Raw genomic sequence first — 12,518 nt, 5'->3', positions numbered from 1 at the left:
TGTACCACAACAAGTTTTGCATTTTTGCCGACCTCTAATAAACAATCACTCAAAACAATCCTCTGCGCTGCTTTCCCAGGCTGCTGGGACTGTTACAGCTGGAATAACAGTTTGTGGTTTGGACTCCTGTTTTTCCCAGTCACGCCATTATCTCTTGCTGCCTCATGCACAAACATAGCACAGGCCCACCACAGGTTGGCAAAAAACACAGATTTTATATACTGATGAACAATCTTCATCCTATAGGTGTGACAGAGTTTCCTGTGTTCTTTTTAGACCATACCAAACAATCTCTTCAAAAATCCCAATGCACAGAATTGGTTGTACATGATGCTGTATTGTGTTTGGTTTTGCAAAAATATAAATAACAGAGTAAATATTCAGTGTAGACAGATGACTGAAAGCGCTACTGAATTTCAGAAAACAACCAGTGCGATATCACAGAAAAAGAATTTATAATATTTGTCCTGACAGATCAACAAACAAAGAGGCTGTAAAACTTTATGACAGGTTACTATCAGGCCTCTGATAGGAAACAGTTCAGAATTTTTACAATGCACCTCTGTAGCCTGGTAATCTACATTACATTAACCTGTGATGACTGTGTTAATGAGGAGCGAGGACTTTCAGAGAATATCCAGTGATGTCTTTGAGAACGATACATGTCTGATGTCATATGTTTGATTTCAGTTTTTATATTAAGTGGATTTGAAAGAAAAATTAGTTGAATCAGTTCACAGACAAAAAAACAAACAAACAAACAAACAAACAAAAAACAGTCACAAATGTGTAGATAAAGCACGTTTTACTTGGAAAATTGTTTGTCGCAGGTCCATTACTTATGTCTGTGGTTTGTCCACTGTTGTTTATCACCGTAATATATGTTAAGACGGGTAAGAACAAAAGATTGAAGCAGCTTCATGTTATCAATGTTGAATGATGTGTTTACCCAGTCTCATCCCCTCCTGGCAAAACAACACCTGCCTCTTTGCTCCGGCATCACGCTAACAGGAACTGACAAGTAGGGTAATAACTCAAATGAGCACTCACTGATTCTTGCCTTACCACATCCCAAAATCTATATATAACAAGTCAGAAATAAAGGGTATAGCTACATTACCCTTTATTCATTCCATGTAATACTTAGACACACATATATAAAACTAATTTAAATGCTGTTTGCTATTTTTGAAATCTAAAAAACAAACTTGTTGCAATTGGAATCAATCAACAACTTTCATTTTATATGTTTTAAAATGTGGCATTTCTTTATTTTTGAAAATAAAACACATTTGTGAATATTTGTTTTGCATTGTCCAATGAATGTTTGGAATACTACATGCCATGTCCCCCCAGTCCAATACAGATAAAAAAGCAGGATGGAAAAGTACAAAGAAACTGGTGCTGTATTATCTCAGAGGGTGGCAGTGAAAAGCGAGTCACTGCTTCTTGCGGCGTCCTCAGTTTTGTTCCTTAACTGTGATGTCCTGAACTGCCAGTACATTGTTTTCAGATGCCCAACATTCATTTCGTCATGACTTGTCACAATGTTGTGGACGGTGGGTATGCTTGAGTTTTTTGATAAATGCCACATTTACTTTTTACAGCACGCAAGCACGCGTGGAGTTTTAACTGAAATGACTCCTCTAGTGCAGCTGAAATGGATAGCCTGATTAGATTTTATGTGACGCAGTAGTTCCTCTACATATGTTGCTTTAGCTGTGACGCAGCCTTTGCTATCCCTACCACACACCCAGAAAATGCCCTGGAGGATTTATATAAGGAGGTCACACAATGTAAAGTTCTCTACTGTTGTCTGTCTTACACACTTACACTGTTCTTTTCTAAGACTCATCTGTCCATTAGTTACTTTTGTGCACAGGCTGTGCTCCTAGGGCAGATGTTGACATTTTGCCTCTCACTAGTATTTCATTTACTGATGCCTGCTTTACCATCCAGCGCAAGGAATATCACACCAAATACACTTAAAGAAAAACAGTCCAACATGCAGATAAACATGAAATAGCTTTAAGTACTGTATGTGGATTGTTATCTACTTAAAAAGATACACACATCAAGTCATTTTCAGCTTTTGAGTGCACATTCTTGGTGCTTTTTGTTCAGAAAGTGAGCACGTTAACTGAGACACTGGTACAACTATGAGGCGAAGCTAAACAACAGTTGAAAGAAAGCTGAGGTAATATTTCACACTGGGTGATATATCACTGATATGAAGATTTCTTGGGTGTAGTTTGTGGATTCAGTTTCATAACGGTTGTCCCTTTTCTCAGCAGTCACACCTCCGACACCTCGCTCCTCACGGGGAGGTGTAAATCGAGGCCATGGTGGCAGAAGCGGTTCACTACTGACCAGCTGGCCTTCTGCTTAATGAAGAGACGCAGCTTGTCCCTAAAGGTTTCCCCTAGAAAGCTGTAGATAATGGGGTTGAGACAGCTGTTGGAGAAAGCTGCCAGGTTAACGATGTGGCCTGTGAGCGGGTAGTCGTGCCACAGGGTGGTAGCAGTCCTCTGCGATGGGTCAGCTGTGCCCTGCAGCAGCTGGATGCTGATGAAGACGTTCTCTGGGAGCCAGCAGATGAAGAACACCAGAACCACCACAACGATCATGCGCAGGGCTTTCTGCCGCCGTGGCCACAATCCACGGTGCTTCTGGGCCCTCATGAGGATGCGACCGATCAGAGAGTAGCATAGACCAATGATGGAGAAGGGCACCAAAAAGCCAATGGTCACCTCCAGCCACTGGATCTCAAAGACATTGGCGAAGCAGAAGTGCACCTCGCCCCTGTGCTGGGTCTGCACTATGGTGAAGGGGAGAAGCGTGGCCAGGATGGAGGCCATCCAGATGAGGCTGCAGCTGAGCTTGGCGTGCTGCATAGTCCTCAGCGGGCTGCTGCTCATGGAGCTAGCCAAGGCGATGTACCGATCGAAGCTCATCCACGTGAGGAAGAAGATGCTGCTGTACATGTTGACCTGCAGGAAAAGGGACATGAAGGTGCAGAGGACAGCGTAGTCGTAATACTTCTCGTTCAGGTTGAAGACCTCGATGAGGGAGTCTGCCACCAGGATGAGGTCAGCTACAGCCAGGTTGACAAAGTAAAGGTCGGGGATGGTCATCTTCTCTCTGTGGTTCAGGTTCACCACCAGGATTAAGATGTTACCAATAAATCCAATAGGAAAGAGGAGGATGGTGTACAGACAGGAAAGGAAGAGACCAATTATGTAAGACTGGTACTTGTCTGAGTCTTCAATCAAATCTGTAGTGTTGTATTCATATGAAGTGTTCAGTTGTTCTGTCCTGTTCAAATATATCCAGACTAAAGAGGTTGTCTGCACTTCCATACTGACTGTAATTGGACTGTCTTGAATCATAGGCCACATGTAAGTCACCTGTAGCAGCTACATCATTAGACTGTGTTCGTTCCCAGTTATGTCTCTTTAAAGGGTAAATCATCTATGCTGCATTGGCGTGCTGACAAAAGTCAGGTGAGCGCAGCAAAACATTTACGGCTTGTTTGACCCCATGTTGACATCAAGGCTCATCTGCCAACAGATCCCAGACACAAAACTGAAGCACCTCCATGTCTTAAAATCAACTTTGGCCTTTTGTCATCTGGCGACTCACATCATTCACACCGTCCAAACTGTTGACCTGAGATTAAAAGGTGGCTTTCTTTCTCCTCTTTTGAGTCATCTGATTTGAGTGCTGCTTTGTCTCCCAGAGCCCATGTGCATCTTTATTCAGCGAGCCTAGGCCAGAGGCACTATTGCTGTGACACCTGAGCTGTGGAGAGGAGAGACGAGAAAAAAAAAAAAAAAACAGAACATGAAAGAGAATTAGGTGCAGAGACTTGAAAAAACAGCAATCTCCAAATTAAGATACAAAAGCAGCATAGTACTTGTCTTACTTTTTACAAACAATTAAAAAAAATTTAAGATCATGTATGAAAATGATAAGTCTACTTTGGGTTCACAGGGGTTCAAAATGGACGGCAGGCAACAAAATAAGCACATTAACATTCAAGCTTCAGACTTAAACAGATGCATTGAAATTCTCCTTAGAAATCCTTGGCCAATCTGCGTTCACTCAAACAGGCATGTGCTGACTTAATGACTATCAATTGGCGAGATGAAAAAAATATTGCGCCATTAAAATTTAACAAACCTCAATGTGAACCTCTGTGTTTTGATGGCTCCAGTCCACACGCATCATGCTCAGTTTTTGATGTATACGAAGAAACAATCTGTGCTTTATATTCAATGAAAGCTTTTACATTTAAGGACCATCTTCTTTCTTAATTGACCATTATAAGGCCCCAAATCCCAGACTTTCCCTGGTGATAGAAAGACTGAGTTGTGTTTGGCAAACATGCCCGGCAAACATTCACAGCCCTTAGGGTTTTATTTCCACCAGAGGACACCCTCTGCAATATTAATGCATCCTTATTAACAGTAGTCTTCTCAGCAGTGGGTCAGAACATGCATACACATGAGAATAAAATGAGATAAAAATAATGTCCAGGCAAGAAAATGTCAACTATGATTTTAAAATCCTTGCTTTAAAAGGTACTCTGCAGTAAATAAATGATAAATATCACAGCGTGAGTAGCATGCAGACTTTCCTTTTTAATTTTAAGGGAGGGTACAAAATCCCATAAAAACATGAGAAATGATAAGAACAATGAACTCAACTACTTTCATGACCCAACTACATAATGTTCTGTCACTAATTTATGATAAAACATTCCTGTTATTAAAAATATTATTCATAGATACATTCAGAGAAATTATCTTCACCCAGAAGTTGGTTTACTCTAATTAGATACATGAAATCCCCAAGCTTCTCTGGAACAGATTGCAACACTTTTTGAAACAGTTCTTTTGGTCTGAGCATGTTTATATCTGCACATTTTATTATACCTAAACCAGTGAGACATAGATTAAGTAAAACTGCACTAGGAGAAATGTAACATGCCACTAATTGATTACATAATGTACATCACAGGACATGAGTGAATACCCCATCTACACTGAAACTGACCAGGCACCCTACTGACTGTAAATTAATAATTACATACAGTACACTAGACTCAATTATAGTTTTACTGTAAACTGCCCTTGTTTTTAAGACACTACTTGAAATTGTCATTAAACACACAAAGTACTACACTACAACCACATGAAGTAATCAATATCAAAATCAAACTCAAAAGCAGTTCTTACTTTTTGAAATTTGGGATTTGTTGCTCCTCCATGCTTGTCCAGTGCAGAAGTCAGAGAGCCAGAGGTTTGTAAATCCCATGTCCGGGGCTTCTCTTCTGCACCACCTGCTGTTTGGCCCAACCCTTGTCTGGAAAGGAGAGGAGGGCGGATGAGACAGAGAGCCAAGAGATGATCTGTCATCCATGGTTTGTCACCATGCTTCATCAGATTCCCCTTTTTTCTCTGCCTCTTTTTTTTTGTTTGGACAGCAAATATGGTACAGAGTTTGCCTCGACCAGGTTGCGTTGTTATGGAAACCACTTATTTTGCAGTATTTGTTCACCTGGGTTGTCTAGCTCTTGGTCTTAACAGCCATGTAAACACACTGTGCCTGACCTTTTTTAGTTTTTCCAAGATAGTTTCTTTTCAGATCTGTATTGATTATTGATTCCCACATACAACAAAAGACACTGACCCTTGCTTATTTAATGTTTATCCTCAATACTACAATTGCATTCAGATAAGGCTTATAAAACTGTGAGCCTTCATTCTCAATAAGAGGGAAACAGAACAGACCCTTTGCTCCTGGGCAAGGAGTAACAGTAACATAATTTGAATTAATCTATGAGTGCAAACTGTGACTATGGAGACCTATTTGATGTGGTGTTGGCTGGTGTAGTGTCTCTTTAGATGCATTAACTGCATATTCAATACCTGCAGACACACAATAAACATCTGCTACAACAGAGCTATATATACTGTATATTTAACAGATTGCATCATACTGAATGATACTGGATAATGCTGTTAATTTAACTAATTCCTGCATAATCTGTTTAGACCTGCTATTATTAAGGTCAAGTAGACTTATTTTCAAATCATCAGTAATGGAAAACAGCAGCAGGTAGAGGAAATAACTTTGGAATCCTCATACAAAATTGGGTTTGTGTTTCATGACTACATGGATTTTCAGTTTGTAAATAACTCTGAGGTTCTTACAAAGATGGGAAGGTCACTTCATTCATAGACAGCCGGAGGGCAGAGAGAAGTCAAGGCTGGATCATTGCCTGGAGGTATGGAGTTACAGCTACTTAGGCAGCACTGTGCATTGGCTTTGAATGTGATATGAGTAACAACAGAGAGTCAGTGGACTGAGTTTGCACTGTTGACGTCCATACCTTAAGCTTGGACAGAGGTGGAAGGAGCTCTTGGTGTGGCAGAAGCAGGCTTTTGAAAGTTTCAAGCCTGTGAAAACATATTGCTATAGGGTGTTTTTGTGGAGTGATAATCAGGTTTTATTGTTTATTCTTTATCTATCATCTCTCCCCAAAGGGTTTGCTGGTGAGAAAGCCGAATGTCACTGGCTCAACATGCTACATAGCCTATTCGATGCTTGTGCTAACCTGCATATCATGCATCGATAGTGTGGCTCTGTCCAGTCCTATTTGTGGCTGTCCTATTCGTTTACTGCTGTTAATGCTCTCAGTCTCTCACAGGTAGAGAGGGAAACACAAGCATATACCATATACAGCTCTCTTCACGTTATCCATGTCTTAAGTTCCCATGATCATATGTTCTTTTGTTCCCTAGCTCAATTGCACATATTAACCCTCCTTGTGTTTGGGTCAAATTTAACCTGTTTCAGTAAAATTTCATAAATATTATCCTTTGTTGTAATGGAACAATAGCCCTAACCCTGACTGTAACCATAAACCCTAACCCATTTGATAAGTTCCCACAAATGTGGGCCTAAAATACTGACAGCCATAAAGCAGAACTGGGGAACAGAAAACCTTGGATGAGTTCCCACATTGTGGGGAAACACCTTTTCAGGTTCCCATTATGAGCTATAAAGAGTTGGGAAACTCAGGACTGTGGGAACATTAGGCCCTTTGTCATTTTCCCATTATATGCCATATGAATCTGGGGAACATAGGATTCTGGGAACATGGTAATGATTCCCTCCAGACTGGCAAGGACAAGGAGCATGTGGGGACTTAGGTAAGAGTGAGAAAACTGCTGTGGGTGGAGTGATGCAGAATAGTTGGGGGCTCAGTTAGAGTCTGGTTAAAGTCAGTACTGTTTAAGCATGGGAAAAATGAAGGCAGCCCCTGACAGATGGACCAAGCACTGGCTTCATCTTGGAGAAACAGTGTACCTCTTGCTGATTTGAGTACAGATGGCACACAGCCTCATGTCTTGAAGAAGCTGATTTTGGCAGTCAGGAAACGGAGCAGCAGAGCAGCAGCGACGGTCTTAAGGAGCAGACAGGGTCAGTACGGCAGCTGGTAGCCCTGCTGGCACAAACAAGTTTGGGTCTCTCTCAAGAGAAGGAAGGGATTTTGGTTGTGTTAGAAAGTCAACTTGGTGGCTGAGATGAAGACAGACATGAGCAGAAGGTCTAAGAGGTCATACAGCAAGACAGATTTGTGCAATTTTCTCCCAGCTACCTGAAATCTCAGTTATTCAGTCCGCATGACTTCACACAGATAAGGGGGAAAGCGAGGATGTTGAGATCAGTCCAGTGGAAGGGTGCTAGAGACTGTCAGAGAGAGGGGGGAAGAGGAAAGGAAGAAGAGCATATTTCCCTGAAAAGTGATGACAGGAAATGAAACCAAGATAATTAAATATTACTCAAACGCAGCACTCAAGCAGAGTGGGTAAAATTAGTTATATTTGGTGGAAATAGATCTCAGACATGCATGTTATCGTCAAATAAACTACATTTGATACCACTGTTTTAAGCCCAGTAGAGAGCAGACTTAGTTCATATGTCATAACTCCCCCTAAAGGCACAAACAAAGCTAAAGAGAGGAGCTGTGACATTGACTGACTGTAGGATTTCTCCAGATTAGAAAGCACATCCAAGGAACTGATTAAGTAAGGTAACATAAGGTTAAGTAAACAGTGAGCCTCATCTGGATAATGTACTTCTAAGAGTGACTCAAAGAAAAAACCTTTTAGGTGCTAACAATGGTTGAAATTATGTACAATGGGAAAGCCTGATATAAACCACTTGAAGAAATAGTGCAATCTGTTGCAGCAAAATTATTTATAGCGACTGCTTGTTCTGTTTTATGTCTTTTACTGTCAGTTTTATGGCTGAAAAAGGTAGGCATATTATCTCCAACCTCTTAGACTGGCCTCAGCTTTTGCCTTTTCACCATCTCCATGATTTGGATTTACATACCGGGCCTCAGCTACTTCCTCCATGAGACCTTTCCAGCTACATTAATTTGCTTGGGGGTTGTGAGAGAGGATGCACTCCCTGTTTATGTCCACTGGGTGGCCCACTGGCATAAACGGTGAATAATGTTTGGCAAGATGAAGAAAAAATGAAGATCACTGACACAAGCCCTGGCTGAAAACAGAGACATGACTGATGTGGTTATGAGGATGGTTTATTAAAGTGATTTTCTGCACCAAAATAAATTAACAGATGAAAGGTGAAAGCAACAGTTAGAATTTTATCTAAAACTTTCAAAGAGGCTTCAGGGTATGATTGAATTATATGGTAAATGACAAGGAAAAGCCAACATATGCATTGGTCTCGGTTTGTTGTTATGATAACCATGAAATCCTGCCATAACTGTAAAAGCATATTATTATAATAGCTTTTTTGTTTTCTTATAAGAAAAAGGGGTTCCCCATGAAAGAAAGAACAACAGCACTTCCCATCCAGTGATGTCTAATGAACAAGACAACATTACCCGTGTTGCTAATGGGAAGTTGTGGGGCTTAACTGCTTGTGGTTGGGGGAGTGAAAGTGGGAGGTCTAATGGGGAGGGAGGGGTACAACACCCTCATCTGCCTCCACTTACCAGTCTGATGTGCTTCTGGCTCCATCCAACATCTCCCACAGCCACAACCACAACCTCTGGATGGAACATCCTGCGCAGTCCAGCTCCTCTGCACTGCTTCCAGGGCCATGTTTGATATTTAGCTGATGCTGGGATTTTATTGTTAGTATGTGTGTGTGTGTGTGTTTATTTCTCTGCTCTCTTTTCTAAGGAAGAAAAGCAAAGAGCAAGATTGGCAGTGGGGAGGAAGGGTGGATTGTTTTTCAAGTATCTGCCCTATGGTCCACTTGCCTCCCCAGAGCTGAAGTGACATGGTGGATCAAAGATAAAGTCTCTGCTCTGTTCTGTGGGATTCATTATGGTGGGAGCTTTCACATATGTCAAGGAATAATGTTCTAGGTACAGCCAACAACAATCGGTTCAAATGTTTTGATCCTGTTTTATCTGTGTTGTTGGTCCTGGTGGTCTTTTCTATTTGATCCCTTTATATCATCTCCTGTTCTCTTCCCCTGCGTGTACTCTCAAAATCCCCAACCTATGCTCTTCGATTTCTTTTAAATGATCAGTGTTGTTTCAGAAATATTGTTCAGTTGCTCAGACTCTGACACTTTCATTTTCTTCCTGTAGGATTTAGGGTTTTTGTTCCACTGCCGCCCTCTGTCTGACACACTTGATCACAGTATGAGATAGATTTCTACAGCACTAGCTGCAACCTGTCTCATCTTGTTCTCCTCTTTACATTCTGCAGCCCAATATGACCCACATAAAGAAAAACGATGGTGGTCTAGGGCTGTGTGTGAAACCTGGTTGACAGCCAGATAAAACATTCAAAGCCACAAGCCAAATGTTCTGACTACATAGGTGGTCTGATGTTCGATGTCTGTATGTGCGACTGAAGCTGACCCTCATACTTTTGGTCTGGCTGAACCTCTAAAGGAGAAAAACAACATTAAGACTAATGCAGCACATTAAAAACTGTGCTATGTCAGCATTACCCTGTTCGCCGACAAATGCTTGTGTAGTTAAAAGCTTTTCCTGGTACGCTTTGACTTTATGCAACCCGAGGAAAACAATGTGAAACATCTAATTTGACACGCACAGTTCAGTTTCAGATGTTCAGTTTTCAGTTTTGAACGCATAAGGCTTCAGGTAACAATATACATCAGTAAGGTGAAGTTAATAGTTGAAAAAAGCTTGACATTATGGGAAAATGCTCATTTGTTTTCTGGCAGACAGTTAGCTAAGATCCCACTCTTGTGTCTATTCATTAGATATAAACCTTCAGCCAGCAGCCAGTTAGCTTAGCACAAGGATTGGAAACAGAGGGAAACAGCTAGCATGGCTCTAGAGTCTCTCTGGTGGTTGCCTGGCAACTGCTCCCACCCAAAAAAAAGACAGGGACATAAATGTGAAATGGTAGATCGTTACTTGTACAGTTTGCTTTATATTTGATTAAAACAAATAAGACACAACATGTTAATTAGTTATCTTTCAAGATGCTTGGTCTCTCATTGGAAGTCAGGTACTAACTAAAGGTCAAAGGATGTGTATAAATGGCTGTTGGCAAATCCTCACCTTTGAGATATATTGAGATCTGCTGCCCAATTAGTGTTAGAGACTGAGACTGGGTTATGAGAAGTGGGGGAGTAACACATGGCTCACACAAGCGTATAGGTATCACTGATTTGTTTTGTTTTGTTGTTTTGAAGCTTGTTTTGATGTACTGCTTCCCATGCATGCATGTAATACACAAGTTTTGAACTCAGAAATTTGGACTGAGACTTGGTGGTTAAACAAATGGTTAATAATTCCCCCCAAAACTGCTGCTTTAAGCCTGCACACTTTTATCCATTCAGGGGCAGCAGAAACCAGCTGTGAACACAACATGGACATACATAACAGTTTTAGTGGAACATTATCATTCATTTGAAGTCATGTTTCTGGCCACCTGGTGAATCGAAGTCCAATATTCTCTCTCTTAGCTCTGTTTTTGGTCTCTACCAAATCCAGAGGGAAATATCTTGCTCTTTAGCTGCTAAATGCTCCACTATATTCACCAGATGGTCATTAACTGTGTCTGTGCTGGGCATATTATCTAGCAGCCTTTTAGAGCTTTTTTTGTTGTTGTTGCTAACAGCTGCTGTGGACAGCTAAACAATGCACTGAAGCTTGCTATCAAACTCAATAAAACTGAGGGGAGCTGCAGATTCAGGTGACATTTCTCTATAGGTTCAATACTGCAATCGACCCATGTCACATTGTTTTCACATTGTCATTTGATAAATTGTCACTATAGAAATGTTGATTATAGCCACTGTAAGCTAAGTGCACACAGCAACAACTAGACAGTAAAGACAGAAGAATTACAGTTAAAGTAATTTATTGATGGATTTCTCATTTGCCAGCTCAAATACCTCCCTCTTTTGAGAGTAACTACTCACCTTATACTTCTCTGTCTCTCTCAAGAATAAAAATGCCATGCACTTTTGTCTCACTTTATGCACCCGCAACCATGTTACACTTGTGTCAAGTGGGACATGGAACTGACTGTTGCAGCATGCATTCTTGAGGGCCTCTTCTTGACCCGCAGTGACTTGGTTTGTACCTCATTGCACATCACTTGGGACAAAAGCGTCTGCAAATGTGGTTGGCACCTTATTTGGTTTGTCGCCCTTTGTGACGAGTGCATTTCCAGACAGGCTAATGATGTCATACTTTTTCCAGCTAAATTAAAAAATCCAAACGTCTTGCATCATCAGCTTCCCGTTCTTTAAAAATGAAAAATGACATATAAATACAGACACTAAATACACAGTGAGTGATCCGACTTGATGATTTGTGTTGTTTGCTTGAGCTAAGAGTTGAATCAAAGCCCTGTGAAACTCTAGTCCTCAGAGGGGGAAACGGCAACCATGACAACCATGTTCAATTCACTCCATTATCATATCATTTCCAGATGTAGTACATATAATTCAAGACCTCCCCCTCCTCCTGCTGGACCTCTTATGGTTGGCTCTGTGTTTTGGCTCCTAAGATGTTGTTAATACATCCACCATTGTGCAATATACAGTGTTGTTATTGTTGCAGGGCTTGTCTGTAAGAGATGAACAGTGCAGTAGTAACAACAGCTAATGCATTATGACTACTCCTCTGCATATTGTGGCACCTTACCTCAGTATCTTGAGCTTTAATTGCAACTCATCTAATTATAAAGTTAGATTTTCACAGTGTGATCCATCACCTCATCATCTCACTTCTGCTAGCTTCCTGTTGCAGCGCTTTGCAGGGTTTTTTTTTTCAGGTCCTACTTGCAGGCGGCCGCACAGCTCTGTTTGCAGCATTGTTATCAGATGTAGCCTCCACAACATTGTTTTTAGTAAGAATGGCAGCAGTATTGGCCTGTCAGACCCACAGAAGACAAAACAATTCCCCGAATCCCTGGAATGTTGCTATTTTCCCCAGTCTGAGTGGCGCGGTTAAAGGGTCTCGCCACAAGCAA

The 12,518-nt window shown here is 41.1% G+C and overlaps 1 protein-coding gene across 1 annotated transcript; it reads right to left on the bottom strand.

Moving 5' to 3' along the window:
* Positions 1–281: 281 nt before the first annotated feature.
* gper1 (G protein-coupled estrogen receptor 1) lies at positions 282–5,318 on the bottom strand. Its single transcript, XM_018704991.2, has 2 exons — positions 5,241–5,318; positions 282–3,801 (listed from the first exon to the last, which is right to left on the bottom strand). Exon 2 carries the CDS (start codon positions 3,396–3,398, stop codon positions 2,295–2,297), a length of 1,104 nt encoding a protein of 367 aa, XP_018560507.1. The 5' UTR covers positions 3,399–3,801; positions 5,241–5,318; the 3' UTR covers positions 282–2,294.
* Positions 5,319–12,518: the final 7,200 nt, after the last annotated feature.

Source organism: Lates calcarifer, linkage group LG11 (assembly GCF_001640805.2).
Source record: "Lates calcarifer isolate ASB-BC8 linkage group LG11, TLL_Latcal_v3, whole genome shotgun sequence".
NCBI classification, from domain to species: domain Eukaryota; kingdom Metazoa; phylum Chordata; class Actinopteri; family Centropomidae; genus Lates; species Lates calcarifer.
This window is presented reverse-complemented; position numbering and strand designations above follow the sequence as displayed.

What these genes read in the sequence shown, in the direction of transcription:
- gper1 (XM_018704991.2), bottom strand. Translation starts at nt 3,398, where the DNA reads ATGTGGCCTATGATTCAAGACAGTCCAATTACAGTCAGTATGGAAGTG.